The sequence below is a fragment of the Scleropages formosus genome, chromosome 11 (genome assembly GCF_900964775.1).
Source record: "Scleropages formosus chromosome 11, fSclFor1.1, whole genome shotgun sequence".
Lineage (NCBI taxonomy): Eukaryota > Metazoa > Chordata > Actinopteri > Osteoglossiformes > Osteoglossidae > Scleropages > Scleropages formosus.
Window position 1 is genome coordinate 19,037,855 of NC_041816.1, and position 20,728 is coordinate 19,058,582.

Genomic DNA, 20,728 nt, shown 5'->3' on the forward strand with positions numbered 1-20,728 from the left:
CTGATGGGTTTGGAGTTCAAGTCCCGCTTGGGGTGCCCTGTGATGGATTGGCGTCCCGTCCTGGGTGCGTCCCCTCCCCCTCCAGCTTTGCGCCTTGTGTTGCTGGGTTAGGCTCCGGCTCGCCGTGACCCCGCTGGGGTCAAGCAGCTTCAGACAATGTGTGTGTGTGTGTGTATATATGGTACAAGAGACAGCTAGTAGTGTAGAGGTTAGAGCTACTGCCTCTGGGCCCAAAGGTCGCAGGTTTGATTCCCACCTCTGGCTATAGTACCCTTGATTAAGGTACTAGCTTAAAAATTACTCCAGTAAAATTACCCAGCTGTATAAGTGAGTAAATAATTATAAATACCTTAACACTGTGAGTTGCTTTGAAGAAGTGTCAGATAAATGCATATCTGAGATTTTGACAGAAACTAACAAATGAACAAATTGTAGGACATCCGTAGCAAGACTTTATTACCTGTGACAGCGACCGGATTTACAAACAATCTGAATTATGAACAGACTTCTGGTCTCAACTGTGTCTAAGTTGAGGAGCCAGACTACATCTCCAGGACCAGGACAATGCCCTCCTTGTCTGAAGAGTACAGTCATAAAAGAGGAGTGTTTTGTTCAACTCTTAAAATGTTACAGGGCTTTACTGAGAAACACGTATGACGTATGTAGTGCAAAGCCTAATCTTTCACTGGACAATGAGGCCCTCTTGAGGACACGGGGCTGTATCTACACAACTCCTCAGAGATTTGGAGCCGCATGATGGTGTGTGTGTGTGTGTGTGTGTGTGTGTGTGTGAGAGAGTGTTACAGTATAGAGCTTTCTCCTTCTCGATCACGCCAAAGTGACTGTGCTGCAGCCAATGAGCATGGAGGTGCACCCTCTCATCACTACTTACCGTCAGGACCCACTCAGAGGGTTTTAGAACATTGCTTCCAGGTTGACAGCAGAACCCGGTAAGATGGCGATGACTTCCTTACAGCCCATCCCTGACCTCACCGAAGTACACTCGCTCGTGAGAAGACGACACGTACGGTGGCTGAGCCCCGTTTTCAATGTGCATACGTCCACAACGGGGGCAAATTTCTTAAATTTATGCTCCAAGGAACGAACGCTGCACAAAAGAGAACGGCAAAGAGAACGCTTTCGGTAAATAAACTGCACGGCCTTCCTTCTGCGCAGCATAAATCCTAAAATAAAGTGTTTGTTAAATTGCCAACAATAACACCTATATATATAGTCCTACTTCTATTTCCACTTCTTTGCTCCCATTACTCAGCCCTGAAAATAACTGTTGTTGTTGATGCCATCGAGTCAAACCTGACCTATAGCGACCACCTGCGTGGTTTTCATGGCAACGGAGGAATAGAGGGTGGTTGCCAGCAAAAAAACTGTACTATGTGTATATTACTTACCGCATTTCCCTAAATTCATGGTAATTTATAATTGCCCTGTAGGTTTATGAGCAAACGGAATCGGCCAATGAAACGTTATCTTATCACTAGTTTGCTTTTGCTGGGTCCCCAGATTTAAAAATATAGACCAAATAAATGGCACGTTCTTAACCTCAGTCCACATAATAAATGTATGAGAGAAGCTGTAAGGTCAGGGAAAAACATAAGAGGGAACATAATCTCAGAGATGACATTCTTAAATCTTTGGTCAAAGGAAATTCATCAAAAGCACAGGCAGGCTTTTTTGGCCGGATCCTTGAGGCCGGTTATGGAATGAATGTGGCGTTTCCATTACTTTTACCACGTGTAGCAACGGCACTGACATCTACATTTATTCATTTCTCTGAATGAATAATGCTTTCCTTGCAGTATTAAGATACTTATAACTATTTACCCACTTACGTGTATTCGTTTAGCAGACGCTCTTCTCCAAAGCGACATACATCTCACAGAAAACACAACGTGTGTTACGTTAGCAGGAACGGAGATTTAGATGCAAACGCGTGATTCTTAGTCCAGTTTGTTTCTTTCCTTCCCCATATCGACGTTCATCACACAAGTTATGTTTATACAGCTGGGTAATTTCACTGGAGCAATTCAGGGTAAGCACCTTGCTCGCGGGTACTACAGCTGGAGGTGAGGCTCGAACCTGCGACCTTCGGGTCTAATAGCAGCAGATCTAACCACTATGCTAGCAGCTGCCCCCAAGACGCTGAAATAGGAAAGGGCTTGAAGTTAAACACTGAAGAGCGGTGACGTAGGACAGCGACAAGTCATCAGTCAAGGACAAACTATTCTTTAAGTGGACTGGTCGTCATCGTCATCATCATCGATAAGCACAACTTCTTGCAGAACACACCTGTCACTTCGTAAAAGAGCGTTTCTCATTTTACCACATAGGCTGATTACCAGGATCACGAAAAAAAGTTTGTTTCACACAATTGTCATCTTAATAGAAAATGACTGAGCAAATCAAATCATAAAGCTGTAAATTGTAAGCAAGGAGCACTTTCAGTACTTTATCTCTTTAAGTGCCTGCTTTGTGTGCACCTACTTGTGATGGCCACTGCGGCGTTCAAAGAGCTCGGCGTTCAAAGAGCTCAGCGCTCCCCCCCCCCCCCCCCCCCCCCCCCCCCCCCACACAGCGAGAGGGCGACCGAACCGTACCTTCCGGGGGCTCCTCTCGCAGGTACGGCGGCACCTCCTCGGTGTCCGCGCCGTCGGGAGACGACCTGGCTTCTTCCACCACCTCGCTGTCTGTGACGGGTCCCTTCCGGAAAATCCACGTCAAGGAGGATACGAGAAATAATAAAAATAACAATAATAATGGTCAACGGTTACAGGGCTTTCTTTGCAGGTACTTAAAAAAAAAAAAAAAAAAAAAAAAAAAAAGCTAAGTGATATAACACTACATGGCATCCATTGGAAGAAAAGCGTCTGCTAAATAAATAAATGTAAATGTAAAAAGCCGCATCTGAAAAAATTTGCACGAAACACGTCCGCTTGAACACCAGTTTAAGATTGATGCCACAAATATAAACGTTTTCTAATTACTCAAACTAGTACATCAGTGAGCAGCTAAACCAGGCCATACACTCTGAGAAAAAAAATCAGTTAAAGGAAGAAATAAAAAAATAGTTAACAAGGCTGGATTTTTGCGTATGACGGGTGGAACAACAAAGCAGCACATGGCAGCATTAGTGACAGAGGCAGCTGGTCGTGTAGCGGTAAGAGCTGCTGCCTTTGGATCCAAAGGTTGCAGGTTCAAAACATCTCGAGCTGTAGTACCCTTGAGCAAGGTACTTACCCTAAATTGCTACAGTAAAACTACCCCGCTGTACAAAAGGGTACGTATTGTAGGTACATTAACACCGTAAGTCGCTTTGGAGAAAAGCATCAGATAAATGTAATGTATTTCGAAATAAACAAATGTTCTCAGTTTCCTCTGGATGTTGCTCCTGGCGAGGGTCACAGTATCAACAAATACACGCTAAATAAGCGTAAGCCGCACAGATGCAGACAGTAAAGTGTGAGCCCTGGGGAGACGGGGCTGATATTCTAGCGCGGGAGAATAAACGCCACCTTTACGGCTCTTTGCACATGCACGTCATTTTTTACTACATTTATTCACGCGGCTGAGCCCTTTCTCCATTGCAGCTTGCGGTGTTATACTACTTAGAGCGACATCACAAGCCACTTAGACAGCGTGGTCATCTTTACTGTATCATTTCAAGGTAAGTACCGTGCTCAGGGGTACTACAGGAGGAGCGGGTTCTGAGCTGGACCCTTGTAATCTGAAGGTACAGTGCGGACTGAGGTCAGTTCAAATCCCCCTCCCGCTGTAGTACCATTGATCAAGTTACTTACACTGAATTAATACCATAATAATACCCTCCTGTATAAATGGATTACTACATTTATATTTATTTACATTTGTTTATATACTATTATTAGTAGCAAAAAATTTTTATAATAATGGCTGGGTGATTAAAATACTTTTTTTATTTAAGAAACAAAAACACAGAACCAAAAAACAAAGGCAGATAGACATCATCCCACAGCAATATAAAAAAGTGAAAAGGACATCAGCAGCACATATTACAACACAAAGACACGTATTGAAAAAAAGAGTAAACAGAGTAAACAAGGATAAGGTACGACTCGCACTGATATTCTTACAGTTTTGAATTGCAAACGCCGAACGGGCATTACATCTAAAGTAAGAGAGAGTGTGTTCCACTGATTTATGGATGAGTGACCCAGTGTAAGTAGTGTATCTAGCAGTGTAAGTTACCGCAGTGAACAAGGTGCGTGGGCTCAGTCTGTGTGGAGTCTGCATATTCTCCACGTGTCTGTGTGGGTTTCCTCTGGGTGCTCTGGTTTCCTCCCACACTCCAAAGACATGCTGTTCAGGTTGACCCAGAGTTTGTGTGTTCCACTAATGTATGGATGATTGACCCATTGTAAGTAGTGCATCTAGCAGTGTAAGTCACTGCGGTGAATAATAAGGTGCGTGGGCTAATGACACTACATAGAGTTCGTTGGAAGTCACTTTGGAGAAAAGCATGATGAATAAATAAATGTAAAGTGTTTAAAAGTAGGACTTCCACCTGACCATTTTACCTTGTGTATGAGGTAATGTACCATGACGATAATGAAGTCAAAGGATATTTTTTGAAGTTACTTTCATTGGGATTAACATTAAGCTTATCATTACAGCAACTTCTTGGAATTTATTACCAATGTTTTGTTCCTTTCGAAATATAAGATTGCAGCTGAATCCCAAGAGTTTGTAGCAGGGGACACAACCACAGTAAGTGTTGGGGGGGTAACTAGGGTTACTGTCATCACCTGTTCCCCTAACCCTCACTCAATGTGTACAACACGTTAAGTTTGCCAACATGTAGCAGAATAATTTGAAGACTTATTTCGAAAAACAGCAGAAATCTGGACACAGCAGCAGGTTGATCCTCTGTTTTTTACACGGACTTTCTACGGCCGGGTACAGTTCTCGATGCAGTGATTTACGAAACCTCCTTAACCTAATTAATTACGCAATATTTATTGGGGACCATCCATCCACATTATAATAAAAAATATTTTTTCCCTCCCCCCATCAAAGTGCTTCATAAAGGAGCCCTCCATGTACTGTAAGTGCGGGGAAACGTCACGTAGCGCTGCACGCAGGGCTCGAAGGAGCCTTCTCTTCCCTCGCGGCGACTCCCACGCAGGTTACACGCGCTAACACAACGCGGTGCGGGCGCGAGGGCGCGGAGATAATGACATCATTTCGGGGCTCGCGAGGCAGCGGGGCGAGGCGGCAGCGCGTGAGCAAAGCGCAGCGTCCAGCCCGCCACGGCCGCAACTCTCTGCGAGGGAAGGAGTGTCTGTGTGCGTGTGTATATATATATATATTTTATATACATGTATATTTTATATTATATTTTATATACATGTATGTATATATGTCGCTGGCCGTCCGTTCTCGCTGCCCATGAGCTCAGCGCGCTCGGAGAAAACAAACCCGCCCGACTGACTCACTCACCTTCATCTCCGCAGCGCCCCTTTCTTTCAACGCCGCTGCTCCGTTCACCGGGAAAACGAAACGGTTCGCGCGAACGCGTCGACTCTGTCGCTGCAGTGACGCGGCGAACGAACAATTATTTCCCACGATTTAGCACTTCGAACGTGTGGTGTGTGTTTTCTTTTTTTTTTTTCTTTTTTTTTTTGGCAGCTAAATGCAACAGGAAGTGACGTTCTGAATGTTTACCCTTGCGCCTCATTTTCGTCCTCGTCGCCGTGCCGCCTCATGCTGCCTCATGCTGGTCGCCAGGGGGCGGCAGTGAGCTGCAACCGTTTGAGCAGCGGTACTATTTTTTTTTGCGCTAAAACATGAAACAAATTGCTTTTTATTATTTGACTGCTATGCATGTATATCTAAAAGTAGAGCTACTCTGTTTTCTTTATTGGTTTTTCGCAAGTTAAATTATGAAAAATAGCTGAAGCAGTAGGCAGATGGTCCTCATAATAAGCCACTAATATGAACTGACATATAATGGGGTTAATTTCTCCCATTAGCGTGCAGCACCCATCAGCAATTTATCTGTTCTGATATTAGACGTCGTTATACGTCAGTGTAAAAAAAAAAAAGCAGTGCTTGCAGTAAAGTGAAAGATAAGGATTCTGAGTAGTAGTTTTTTTTTTTTTTTTTTTTTTACTGATGGGCCCGGGACCATGGTCATCACGAGAGTATTCCCTCATGGGTTCAAAAGTTTAAAAGCCAAAAGTAGCTCATCAGATGAAAAGTGAGGGGTCACTGCCCAGAAAATGGCGATGTTCTTTATCATTTAATAATATTTAAAGCCACATGAATCTAGAGAAATCAAAACAGCCTTCGGCCCTGTCTCCCTGAGGCCGTAATAGAGGAACATCAAGGCTGGATTTAATCCTGCAGCTGCACACCATTGAAAGAAAGGGTCAAAATGCTGCTACTGGTGACTTTCAAATGTATTTGTACAATATATAAAATGTCTTTTTTGCCAAAGTTTTCTAGCATATTCTCAGGAAGAATTAAAGAACATCGATTCAAAAACTGTTATTAAACTCCACATATTATTCCTTTTTTTTTTTTTATTTTCACCATGCATGAGTTGCAACTGAAATTCAACTTTTTTTTTTTAACTGTGGAGTGGCAATCATAAGAGCGTTAAAGCTCCACTGTCGGGTAACACTCAAAGTATATAATTGCATTTACTGCAAGAATAGGGATCCCTAATCTATTAGTGTCCACGAGCAGGGGAAGGGAAGCCTTGTGCTATAAGCGACACATCCCATTAGCAGCCTTCATGGGCTTCACCTTAGGATGCTATTAAGTGTGTCTAAGCTCCACTGGGAGCTTCCAAAAATCTTAAACATTTAGATAAATTTCTGAAAGGCAGGGAGCTCCTTGTTCTCCCCAGAAGCATCACTAGGATAATGATGGCAGCCATAAATTATAAGATGACAACCCAATTTTCTTTAAAAGGCTACGCTGTCAGCTTTGCAAAAGCAATCGTCTTAAAACAAGCCTTAACACTCACAAGATGTAAATCAGGGCAGGATTGCAAGTCCCCGAATAACTTGGGGCCACAAGCACTGCACTTGACGTGAAATGATTTCTCCTTAACAATTTCTCTTTTGTATTTATTGTTTTCACTCCTACTCTTTTCTACGTTTTATGTGTGACATAATACTAAACCATGTGATGGCTCTTTTAGTGCTGAAATAAACAGGACTATGTGTTCATTGTGTAGGAATGATACCCTCTGTATTTCAGGAATGTGTGGGAATATGGACGTTGACAAGTCACATAATTTTCTGGCTTCCTCCTGTTCATCCTGGTGTTTTACATCACCTTGGGCAAAGTGTCAGCCACAATACTGCAGTATGTTGAAAATCAGAAGTGTGTAGGAAGAGCTATACACTACATCAACATCATATGTCAGATATTTGTAAAACACTTACTCACTCACTCACTCACTGGCTGGCTGAAGTCGCTTGTCCTAGCTGGGGTCATGGCGGGCCGGAGCCTAACCCGGATGGGCCGGAGGGGGAGGGGACACATCCAGGATGAGACACCGGTCTGTCACAAGGCACCCCAAGCGGGAATCGAACCCCAGACCCGGCCAAATCCGCTGTGCCACCGCACCCCCTACTAAAACATTTACTTCACATGTGAAATGGCAAATTACAGCTTGGAAGCATATATTCTAGCTGTAGTTACCAAGGACAGCTGGTAGTGTAGTGGTTAGAGCAACTGCCTTTGGACCCAGAGGTGGGAGGTTTGAGCCTCACCTCTGCTTGTAGTACCCTTGAGCAAGGTACACATGCTTTCTGAACCGCTTGTCCCATATGGGGTTGTGGGGAACCGGAGCCTAACCTGGCAACTTGGGGCATAAGGCTGGAAGGGGAGGGGACACACTCAGGACAGGACACCAGTCTGTCACAAGGCACCCCAAGTAGGACTTGAACCCCAGACCCACCGGAGAGCAGGACCTGGTCCAACCTGCTGCATGCCTGCCTTGAGCAAGGTATTTACCCTGAATTGCTCCAGTAAAAATTACCCAGCTATGTAAATAATTGTAAGTTGCTTTGGAGAAAAGTGTCAGCTAAATGAATAAAGGTGAAATGAATTAGGGGTGAGAGAAATAATGTTAGCTAAACAGCGCTTACCCTTCTGTGCCTCTATTAAATTAATTACTGTTTTTCTGTGTGTTCTGCTTCTTATGTCTGTACTGTTGCTGTGGTAAAACTGCAGTTCCCATAGTAATATTTTTCTAAGTTTTACCCCATTACTTATTAAAAATTTAGCGTAACCTGTATTGTCATTTTATCGGTCCTGCGCCCGGACATTTGATCATTGTGTTGCCATAACAGCGCTGTGAATAGAGTAGTGAAAATCCACGCGGGGCGTGCTGTACGTGACAGTGCTTTTTTGATTTGAGCAGTCAAGTGCAGTGAGCAGCCAACTGTAAGTCTCTGACCTAATTACCTGTCGCACATAAGCCTGTTATGGTCCATTCTCACATACAGCACGTAGACATCCCAGTGAGAAACGGGATTCAGCACCACGGAGAGCGCCCACCGAGGGATATGGGACAGAGCCATCAGACGGGGCAAAGCGTGGAGGAAATAGATGTTGCAGACCTGCAGAAAATGTACAGAAAGTTTGTAACGGAATGCCCCAGCGGTGTCTTATTTCTCCATGAGTTCAAAAAATTTTTTGGGATCGATCCAACAGGGGAAGCATCTGAGTACGCCGAGAGCATGTTCAGAGCCTTTGACAAGAATGGGGTAAGGAAACATTCTTCACCTATTCCTCAAACATGATTTGAAGCATTTTTTTTTTTTTTTTTGCATTTTATTCACTGTAAAATGTTTTAGCTGATTGACTGATGTAGAATCCAGTTTCTCGGTTATTTGTTTTTGTCATTAGTGTTTGTTGTTTCCCTTGCAGGACAACACTATTGACTTTTTGGAATACGTGGCTGCCTTAAACCTTGTTTTCAGAGGGAGTCTAGAGCACAAGCTGAGATGGTCTTTCAAAGTATATGATAAGGATGGGAACGGATATGTGGACAAAAGTGAAGTCCAGGAAATTGTTGAGGTGCGCATTTACACTGTCATAGAGCTAACAACAGCCATTGACACAACCTACCCTGCACAAAAAACTATCTTTTGTAAAAGAAAAACATTTAAGATGAACCAATACACAGTTTTTAATGTAATACATATTTTGAGCATGTGATATTGTTTAGTTTTTTTTTTTTAAAATTAATTAATAGTCTCCTCCATACAAGGCAGTTTCCCTTCATTAGGTACTTTGTAATACAGTATATCTGTTTAAATGCACTCGTTCAGCTCGTTCACAGCTTTTACATACTGTACACTTAACAAAATGTGGGTTTCCTCCCACAGTCCAAAGGTGGACTGGTGGACTCTAAATTTTCTGTAGTGTGCATTTGTGTGTGTGCGCTGCTATCAACACTGTGAATAAAGCCAAAAACCGTGTTTAATCGTGTTGGCACAAAAACCCTAATGAACAAAATAAACTTACACTTACACAACAACTAATAAAACATATATCATTAAACAGGTTGCTAAAAAAATTGTAATTTCTTATGCATTTTAAAAAGATACCATAAAAACAGTTACATAGAAGAAATAAATATTCTAATGCCCCCAGTGTAAAAACCCTGCTGCATCTCCCCATGTTTACATTTACATTTACATTTATTCATTTAGCAGACGCTTGACCAAAGCGATGTACGTCTCAGCAAAAGTACAATTTATGCATTACATTAAGAGAAAGAGACATAGCTGGAGACATGTAAGTCTCAGGTTCACAACAATTTTCATCTGCGGTACAAAGACGTGTGTCAGATGAACTAATTGCGCTACATTTCCTCTAGTGTATGTGTGAGAGAGAGAGAGACCAAGAGAGCGAGAAGGTCTAACTATGTGAATGTGTGAATGAGTAGTGCAATGTATCTCAGTCACCTTATATAAAGATCTAAACGCTAAACAGGAGCAAAACACTACATGATAATCATTATACATTGCGTTGGAGAAAAGCATTTTCCGAATGAATAAATGCAGAAGTGTTGTGCTGCTCGGATGTTGGGAGGAGCACAACATCCAAATTCGGTCTTTGCAAATGAGTAGCAATGCCTTGTGGAAAGAGGGCTGTGAAAGAAAACTCCTCGTAAAGTCAGATTCTCGTAACTTGAATGGACATATCTTGGGGGATGAGTGTATTTGTAGTGAATGAATAACTCAATGAGAATGACTTTAAATTAATTTTTGGACTAATTAAATGTATTCAGAATAACAGAGTCCAACCGTTAAAAGGCCACACTTGTCATTGCATGGTACAGCATTAGGTCTACTTGAAAGCTAGAGGTTGGTTTTAAAGTATCATCTGCTTTATGTAATCCACCTGCTGTAATCTGCTATGTGAGGCAATGGGACTTTTTTGAAACGATGTTAGGTAACCCTAAATCGTAGTATGTAAAATGATTCTTTGAACTGGTCATAAAACTGATTTCTGTGGAGAGCGTTCAGCTTTTTACTTATGATTCGTTCAAAGGAGTAATAAAGAAAACATAGCCATAGCTCACTGTTGGGATAATATCTAAAACATTTTTTGTTCACATATTTAATACCGGGGGGTGCGGTGGCGCAGTGGGTTGGACCGGGTCCTGCTCTCCAGTGGGTCTGGGGTTCGAGTCCCCCTTGGGGTGCCTTGCGACGGACTGGCGTCCCGTCCTGGGTGTGTCCCCTCCGGCCTTACGCCCTGTGTTGCCGGGTCGGCTCCGGTTCCCCGCGACCCCGTATGGGACAAGCGGTTCAGATAACATGTGTGTGTGTGTGTGTGTGTGTGTGTGTGTGTATTTAATACCAGACCTCTTTCATACGCCAAAAAACACCATCACAAACAAAACAACACAAAGCCATATTGCAGCTGTGTGTTCTTTGTGTTTTCATATGTTTGCTTTCTTTCCAGGTTTTTTATAGAATAAAAAGAACCTCAGGAAGAGAACCCAGCTGTCAACAGCTCACAGCAGCGGAAGTTTGTGAAAGAATATTTCAAGTAGTAGATTCAAATGGGGATGGTAAGTTATACTTACACTCTGGTTATCACCATTAATTTTATGTTTACAGTGAGCTCATGTAAAATAATAATTATAGTAATAACACACACACACATTGTCTGAAACCGCTTGTCCCAAGCGGGGTCGCGGTGAGCCGGAGCCGAACCCGAACTCGACAACACAGGGCGCAAGGCCGGAGGAGGAGGGGACACACCCAGGACGGGACGCCAGTCCGTCGCAAGGCACCCCAAGTGGGGCTCGAACCCCAGACCCACCAGACAGCAGGATCCGCTGCGCCACCACGCCCCCCTATAATTACCTTAATAATAATAAATAAAATAATAAAAATAGGGCAGCTGGTGGCGTCGTGGTTGGAGCTGCTGCCTTTGGCTCTGAAGGTTGCCGGTTTGATCGTCGCCTCCGGCTGTAGTGTTCTTGAGCACGGTGCTAACCCTGCAATTGCTCCAGTATCTTCACCCAGCTGTGTGCCTGTATGCCTATTCGTGGCTCTGCTATGGACTGGCATCCCATCAGGGTGTGCCACCCCCACCCCTTCAGCCTTGCGCCCAATGTCTCCACGGTAGGCTCCGGCTCACTGCGACCCCGCTCAGGACAAGCCGTTATTGAAATTGGTTGGTTGGGTAGTAATAATGTAAAATCTGTTATTGTTACTTAATTATTAGATAATGTATTTTGTATTGAAAACAAGCAGCTATTATTTTAATATATTAAAGTAAGCAAATTTGAAAAGATGCTAAAATGAAAAGCGTTTAGTGATATATAGGTTTTGCAAGGTCAGGATTGCATACCTCTGCCTTACACTATGATTATGTGTTTCTACAGGGCAAATTACACTGGAAGAGTTTATTGAAGGTGCACAGAAGGATCAATGGGTTATGAACATGTTGCAGCTGGATATGAACCCTTATGCCTGGGTAAAAGAACAAAGAAGAAAAAGTGCTAATTTCTGAGACGCCATCAGAGTGGCAAAGCAACACCCCATGAATGCCTCTTCAGTTTGGATCCTAGTAATGTTCATTTGATGGAACAACCAAGACATTTGTGCCAAGTATCATAGACCAGAAACTACTCCCTAGAAATTACTTTCCAAAAAATACTGAATACTGGATTGCAAATGAAGGTAAAAACTGTCAAGTACTATCAGTAATGACATTTAAAAAGAAGTTAAGATTTTAAAAATAATTACAAATGCACAAAAAATGTCAAAATTACCCTTAATTAATCACAGTTAAGTTAAAGGTGACCCAATTTTCCCTGATTTTTGCCCTGAAGTATCCTCTTTCAATCCTTGCTCTCTGCATCTCTCTCCTGTTGTACAATATCGGTCAAACACTTCATGTAAAATGATTTTTCTGTCAATCTTTTTTCTTCCTTCAGGTTAACTCAAGAAAAAAATAATTATAATATAATCTAGAAGTATCCCCTATGAAAACCATGTAAATACCCCTAATGTATTATGTTTTGCTGATCATGTTTAATTTTATTACTCTAATTAGGGCTGTAGAGTTTCATTTTACTTTGTATATAAATGTATATGGGTTAAAGAAAAAGAATTTGCTTGACTTATTAAGAACGTGTTTATTTGCATGTGACTGTTGGGGAAACATTATAATCATACAATAAATATGATGTATGCAGACACAAAAGGTGGATGAAATACATAGGACTTCCCTGCAAGAGTTGATTGCGAAACGGACATGGCGCACTTAAAATGCTCTTTGCTGACCATCCAGTTATTGAAAGCTGTGATAAATGACTCCACCTAAATGCTGCACAGACCTGGTCGGTCTCGGCTAGTATGAGTGCCGCAGCATCGGTGGACTGTTTTCAAACTGCAGATGACCAGATTGTGTGGTGCCTCTAGTGGTCAAAATCATGAACAACAAGTTAAGCCACCCAGTTTATATTTACATTTATTCATTTAGCTAACGCTTTTCTCCAAAGCAACTTACAACATTAAGCTACTTAAAATTATTGACCCATTTACACAGCTGGGCAATTTAAGGTAAGTACCTTCTTCAAGGGTACTACAGCTGGAGGCAAGACTCAAACTTGCAACTTTTGGGTCCAAAGGCAGCAGCTCTCACTACAATGCTACCAGTTGTTGTGCACAGCTTGTCCTCAGACCAGGGTTTTACAAAAACTACTAAACTAACACTATCTGCTTATCTGTTTTGAATTCAATCATGTACATTTTGCCACCATGATCAGCGGTAGAAAAAAGGTATGGCTATAGCTACATGTAGTAGAGTGCTATGGCCATGACAACGACTCCAAAAAGCTCAAGATTCATCATATTACAACTAAAATAAACATTAGAAAGATGTCTTTAAAAACCGTACATTTTCCCCTGTCAAAATAATGTCCAGGCTAAAGTGAAAGTTCTCAATAGGGCCACACTGGAACGTGGCCATCGAATTGCCTGGAATAATGATCACATTCAAACCGACTGAATTATTACATAAGGGGCTGTCCTTTCTGGCCCCTACTGCTTAACGGGAGCAAGAGAACAAGATTAAAATACAGCCATTTGAGACATACCAGATTCTCTAACAATCTGACCTGTTGTTCTCTTGGTTGGGTCTTCTGTCTTTTATTTCAAAAATAAAGATTTTTTTTATATGACGCTGCAGTCGCACAGCATCTTTTTTCTGTATTTTTTCTAAACGTCACGTTATGAACTTATAAGAACTGTTTAATAATATGGTGCACTTAAGTGCCAATCTTTAACTTTTACATCCTATTAGACAATTAACAGGTTAATTACATAACATGGTGGTACCATAATTAAAAGAATAAATAAACAATGAGGACGTGTTCCTAGGCTTCTGGGGTTGCTTAGGGATAAAGCTGCAAAGTGACATGATAGGGGCACAATTAATCATCTTCAGCAGCAAACTCTGTGCAAAACTATGTTTAAGTACTAAAAGAACCCAACGTGAATGCATAAAAAAAATATACTGTTAGCTAAGTTATCATTTACACACAGACATTCACATTTAAATGCTTTTTTTCAAAGTGACATTTTATAAGGTTATAGTTATAACTGCGATGATGATGCTCTAAGGCTGTAGACCCATATAAATCCTGCTGTTTTAAGGTTACGAATATAGCGCCTCATACTAGAGGTTAAATATCATATTGCCATCTGCTGGTTGAAACCTTTTAGCACCAAATGTGCCTCTTGAGAATTTTTTGCCGACAGGCTTCATACAAGGTAGTACGTCTGTTTTTGAAGTTTTCTGCGTAGAAATATATTAGTACATAAATTGCATATTTAAAAACATAAGGATAAGTTTGCAGACTAAGACAGCACAGCTGCACAGCCAGTGGTGCAAGTGCCTCAGAGAACCTGGGCTGTGAGTTGACACGTAGGTTCGATGCCCATTTACGCGTTCTCTGCATTTTCGTATGGGATTCCTCCAGACGGTCCAGTTTCCTCCTCCAGTCCAAACATGGATTTCAGGTGAACTGATGGCTGTGAATTGTGCAGCGTGTGAATGTGTGTGGTTATTCTGCAAGAAAATTGATGGCCTGTCCAGCATGTGCATCTGGGACTGGTTTTGGACCCTGCAACCGCACCTTAAGGTAAGCAGTTCTTGATACTGAGCGTGTTAATTTTTTCAGCCTAGTAATTTACAATCGGAAACAACAAGAGCAATTTTTATACCACAAGACAGCGGCAAGATGCTAAAAGGTTTCACATCCCCTGTGCTGCGTTGAGGACGTGAACTCAGCCTCCTAATTACGTGACACACCTGCGCTGAAACACCACCTTGTGCCAAGTCTTAAACTGAGTACTGGCAAGCTTTCAGGTTGACTAATCACTCTGCATCTTACTACGGTAAGCAATGCCAGCCATACAGTTTGCAGGGGTGCAGCTGAGCTCTGGTTGTAGTCAACCGACAGAAGTAACTCTCATCTGACACTCACAGTCAATTAATTTCTAAAAATGTTTCAAACCAGTCTTAAAACTGAACTGCCTGAAAACCGAATCTCAAAGCACTGCATTGTGAAATTCAAACTATATTTTACTTAGGCATACAGTCTATTATTTACACATAGCAGCAGGTCAAAGCTGGGTGTCCTAATCTGGTACCAAAGTGCCTATTTTTCATATATGTTTACAGTATGTGCTTTTACAATTACAAACTTTCTAAACAAAAAACAAGTAACAGGGATTTTTATGAAGGAGTGACCAACACAAGCATCACATCTTCATGGAATGAGAACAACATTGTAACAAGCTTTTTTACTGAAGAATTTTTATGTCTCATAACCATCTTCTATTCATTTGACACCAATAACTTACATACGTGTGTCCAAATGGATAGTATTCCTAGATGGAATGCATTTAGATTAGTACGGGGCATCACTGAGTGCCACTTTTTTAAACAAACGTAGAATTTTTAGGTCTTTGTCATAAATCACAGTGAAGTAAAGTGGATCCAAGTGCAGAAGTTAATTCTGTAGAAGTGGGAGGAGGTCGAGCAACCAGAGCAGAACCCATCTGTGAGGATCTTGGGAATCATGGATGCTGTGCAGGACCCAGGGGCATCGGTGGATCCAGATCAGGTAGGAAATGGTGTCATGGGTCTTTTCGGTTGTGAAGAGGTGAAGACACAATCGAGTTCATAGCCACAGTCGAGGTCGGGGAGGAAGCCAGGGTCAGAGCTAGGGTCAAATCCGTAGGCCGGCTCGGGAACGCAGCCGAGGTCAAAGACAAGTTAGTGATGGAGGTCAAGAGTGCTCAAGGAGGCCAGGCTAAATGATGTGGTCAAGTTCGAAGTGAGGTTGTTTTCTTTCTCGGATACATGACTTGTGGACAGTGCAACAAATGGACACCGTTTCTCTTCGAGACTCCACAGCTTCCCAGTGGTGCCTCGCTCTCTCCTACACTAGTCTTCTGGATTGGAAACAGGTGCAGTGGGTTGCGCTTCAACGTGTGTTGTGTGCCGTTGTGACTCTAGTTTTAAGCCGTCCATTTTATGTCTTGAATGTTGTGTTAATTTAAATTTTACATTTTGGGAGCACTTGTTATATTGATCAGACAATCAGAAAACAGGGGTGTATGTTGAATGCACGGGAAAACTGGAGATGCTCATAGCTTTTAAAGCACAGATTACGTATATTTGTGTGAAGTGTTTTATTTTTATTCTTAGTTTTCCTCGTCCATCTCTGCATATTTTCGGCACAATTCAATAATGCTTAATTTAGTACTTTGGGGAAAGCTACAAGAAGTGGTCTTTAAGAGCCATGACTGAGATGGGAATGGTCAACTTGACAGACAAGAGGTTAATTATATTGTAAGGGTAAGGAACTGAAGTGCTATCATTGTTTAGGTCATCTTGGGTTCTTGATATCCGGCAGGCTGTGATATTTAATTATTTAATTGAAATATACCTCTAAAATGTCATACAGTGTTTCTTCTACTAACGTTGCACTTCTTTTTCCATACAGAGTTGTTCCAAAAGCAGGGAAACTGAATCAGAAATGACTCTCAGCCAAATATGTGGAGGAAGAATATTTGAACTTGTTGATGAAAATAATGATGGAAGTTTCATTATCAATAATGACATTTTAAATTAAGGCAAAGCACAGAGGTCAAGGACATACAGTGACCGTTAAAACACACACTTATTACCACCATGCTCTCCCACTGTTCAAATTAAATAAGAGAAAAAAACTTGAGTGAGACACTCTCTGAAAGCTGTGATGAGACAGCTGATGAGACACTTCTTTCCTGTCCTTCTAGGCCAGATTTCACAGTCGGAGTTCACAGAGGGAGCACAGCAGGCCGAGTGGATCATGAGCATATTCCAGCTGGTTGCGAATGCCGCAGCCTGGCTCACGGAAATCTGAAAAAGCACTGTGTCTCTCTGAAAATGTGTCATTCCCCCAAAAAATATGTCTACACAGATGTTCATTTATCCAAACGGGCACTTTTGCAGAAGTTCTTATGTTCAGTCTAGTGATTTAGCTTGGAGTGAAGTGCGGCTCCCTTTGCGTCATCTGAATTTTCATAGAGCCACATTACCATAGGCAGCATCACAGACTGAGCTGTGACAGGCAAGTTGGTAGCAAGGAATCAGTAAGATGCTGGCAAAATACCATCAATGAAGCGTTGAACCTTGTTGCTGCTGTTGCCTGTTCACATGCATTTCATTTTCTGTTTGAACTAGATTGGGTGCCGGGAAAGGCCTACTGGTATCTGTCTGTTTGCCATTAACTATTAACATTTCTTTTATAAACTATGACAAGTACATGCAATTGGTTGTGAAAACTGAGTGCATTTATTGTTTTTAGGGATCATTTCTGTGGGCCTGTTGCTTACCATTCAGCTATCTGGCATTCTGTGGTGTTTGGTACCTTCTATTGCAAACCAGATGGAGTGAACAATTTGGGGTTTTTCTAGGTGGGAGTCCTTGGGCACAACCAACTTGATAGGGGTGTTTTGCTGTGCAATGGGATAAATGTTTTTATAAGTTGTAACATAAGGATATTTAGAGTAGAAGAATGTTTTGTATGGCTTCTATGTGTCTGTATTTACATTGGATGTAATTTTTGGGGAAATGCACTTCGGAATAAGTTGAGGCTGTTATGGTGTAGCCAGAAGGGTGGAGTTACTGCTATATAAGCTTGTATTAGGTTACTAGCGGAGGTTGCTAACTGATGCAAACTTATGCAGTCAGGCACTCGCACAGCAAATAGGAGCATTGTATATTGCTGTCGGTGCAAGGGGGCAAGCCCATGGCTCATAGGCCTTATGCTCTTTTGTAATTTAATGTTTGTTTTGTGTAAATAGTTGCATTGTGGGTAACTTGTAAATAGCATGTGTAACCACTGGGGGCACTTACGGAGAAAATAATGGGGCCCGGGCCGAGGAAAAAAAGTGGGTTCTCTAACCAAGTACATTATTTCGCTGGTATCTGTATTCAGATAAACTGTTTGTTATAAATGCTGTTTCTGCATCCTCCTTCACCCCATCCAAACCCACAGTGCTGCGCATCACAATATAGATCAAATTTCCAATTAGATTTGTATTTATTCATTTAGCAGACCCTTTTATCCAAAACAATGTACATTTCAGCAAAAGTACAATTCATACATTAATTAAGATTTACAAACATTTTTTCAGAACTGAGAAAAATTAGTATTTATGTCTGTTTACCTATATATTCTACAACTAAGGACCTTGCAAAAGGTTTTATTTACTTAATGGACACATTTTTTCCTTCAAGATGATATGTTCCGAGCCCTTATCGACTTATTATCTGCTTAGTAACGAGGTTCACCTAAAGTATGGTTAATTCTTGACCTGTCTGTCTTTCAGTCTATTCTGCAATGCTGTCTTGAGGAATAATGTGTTGATGTTATCACATCTAACAATACTTTCAACAGTCTTCTTCTCTTAAACTGAATTGAAACAATGATAAAAAAAAAATCCAGGAGAATGATATTTTTCAGAGAGCGTACTTTTTTGTGAATTATTTATTGGATTGATTCGGAATTATTTTCCCGTGAACTGTGCTGTGGGCCCTCCAGAAGAGGACACGTTACAGGGCAGAAAGTACTGCAAGTAAACGGCTCTTGAGCTGATCATGAATAGTAGGTGGGATCATCCGCCTAATTTTAAACAGTTATATAATGACTCTCTAATTTCATTTATACCTCTACTGACCTTAAATAGTGGTTCAGGAAATTTCTCTGAATCACCACTAAACGTTAAAATATTTAGCATTGTTAGAAACAAAACGTGATATTTCTCATGACATTTAGTGAGTAAATAATTGTACGAGTCTGGCGGACTTACTTCAGCAGAGTATTTTTGGATTATAAGACATAGTGCTAACCTTCTAAATATGATTTTTTTTTTTCTGCAGGAATTTACTTTGTAAGTTGCTCCTTCTTCAACTTGCTACACTTTGAAATAATTCTAGAAACTGTTTTGTAAGCATTCTAAAACATCCCTGTGTAGGTGCTCCTTATGTCCTCACACTGAAACTAAACTTCTGCTTCGTTAGTTATGCATGGAATGCATTTACCATATGGAGATGATAAGGGTTCGATCACGACAGCGAAGAGTGCTCTGTAGTCTGGGGAAGGAGCACTGATATAATATCTGCAGCACAATCAGAGAACAAACTAGTGCTGATATCAGTATGACCCACCGGCGGGAAAGTCAAAGGAGTTGGTAGAAACACCCAAATGCGAGAGAGTTTGGTATGCCCAAGAAAAAAACTAAAATATTTAGCAGTGAGATCATGAAGCATCCACACGGCAACAAACTGCCCTAGACAGGTATTATTTAATGATGTAGTCTTCTCATGAAAAGTGTGGAAATAGATGAAATAAGGTTGTAGTGAAAACTGACTCCTAGCGTAACACTGAAGTGCTGAGGCTACCTGATTGGGGATTTACAAAAAAAAAAAAAGAAAAAGTCAGTTATACTCAATTTATTGTATTCAGGCCACAAACCTAATACAGTTTCATTTCAGCATAACACCCTTTTCACTGTGGCCAAATATCACTTCTCATTAGAATAACATTTTAAGCATAATTCTGAGATTTTTTTAGATCAGAAAAAAAAAAAAAAGGTTTTTGAAGAAAATGAACACGAGTACACAAATCATTCCTCTCTAAAGCTTTTTATGTTGAAAATTATTTTCCTAGTGTTGAAATTAAACTAGGAAAGCAACATGAATCGTAAGCCTTTTCAGAACTGGTTATGACTTTCTTCCTCTTAATGAAGTTACTGAATCCCTTCAAGTCACACTCCTGGGTAGCAGCAAACAGCACAAATTCATACAGTATAATTGTCTTCAGGCAGCGCTTGATGAATCAGTTGACAGGAAGGTAAAACAAGCAGTAAGCGATCACAAAACCTTTAGGAGCTATTAACATCGTTTCAGCTCACATCAACCACCCGGAGAAATGGAAATGGGGAAGTCGCGCAGCAAATGGGTGCTTATGCGTACCTGAGAAGTGCCTTTTCAAGTCATAACGCATTCAATAGCTGGAGCTTTCAGGAAATTAAAATGAAGTCAACTGTGTTTCAAAATGCTCTTGTAGCTGTTAGTTCTCCCGGCTGCACTGTCCCCATTGTGAGGAGCCTTAATTAAGCAGCACTTAATTCTTACCAGAGCGATTTCTGGGTAAATGTTAGACGGGGGTCTAATCGCTCAAGCGCTGGACCCACTGCACATCTGTCAGACTCTGAACACGTTCTCCATGCTTGACAGCTAAACCGATGTCCAGAAGGTGCTCATTATTGTCAGTCCTGTCGTTAGGAATGCTATAATTCCTAATTCTGTCATGCCAGTGGTTTCAGTTAAATGCTACCCTGGGGCCAGGATTTCTGAAATTCAGGCTCTATGGGATTTTATTACCAGTAATAAAGTTTCTTGCATGGCTGTCCATGCTGTTGCAAAATAATATTACGTCCCGGGCAATCGGAGGTATGAGACAATGTAATTTCAATGTGCAACAATGCTGAAAGAAAATTTTGGAATTTATTTCATCTACAACTTTACTGATGTGTCAAGGGGATGTCATTAACATTTAATGATGGTGGTCCCTCATATTTTTTGAAAATCTCACCTTTTTCTTGTTTTGCTAGTGCTACTA

The 20,728-nt window shown here is 41.3% G+C and overlaps 2 protein-coding genes across 4 annotated transcripts in view; one reads left to right on the forward strand and one right to left on the reverse strand.

Moving 5' to 3' along the window:
* LOC108940894 (transmembrane protein 263-A) overlaps positions 1–5,746 on the reverse strand; it is a 67,488-nt gene extending 61,742 nt beyond the window's left edge. The window contains exons 1-2 of the mRNA XM_029256295.1: positions 5,494–5,746; positions 2,616–2,718 (exon numbers count right to left, since the gene is read on the reverse strand). Of these exons, the coding sequence (XP_029112128.1) occupies positions 2,616–2,718; positions 5,494–5,499 (109 nt within the window). The 5' untranslated portion in view covers positions 5,500–5,746. The remainder of the gene's footprint in view (positions 1–2,615; positions 2,719–5,493) is intronic.
* LOC108940967 (guanylyl cyclase-activating protein 2-like) lies at positions 5,106–12,542 on the forward strand. Of its 3 annotated transcripts, none has more exons than XM_029256294.1 (5): positions 5,106–5,339; positions 8,520–8,780; positions 8,944–9,093; positions 10,993–11,101; positions 11,924–12,542. In XM_029256294.1, exons 2-5 carry the CDS (start codon positions 8,580–8,582, stop codon positions 12,049–12,051), a joined length of 588 nt encoding a protein of 195 aa, XP_029112127.1. In that variant the 5' UTR covers positions 5,106–5,339; positions 8,520–8,579; the 3' UTR covers positions 12,052–12,542. The 3 variants fall into 3 exon arrangements, with proteins under 3 accessions (XP_029112127.1, XP_018618892.1, XP_018618891.1); XM_018763376.2 differs by lacking the exon at positions 5,106–5,339 and adding an exon at positions 7,987–8,017; XM_018763375.2 differs by lacking the exon at positions 5,106–5,339 and having other exon boundaries at positions 8,309–8,780.
* Positions 12,543–20,728: the final 8,186 nt, after the last annotated feature.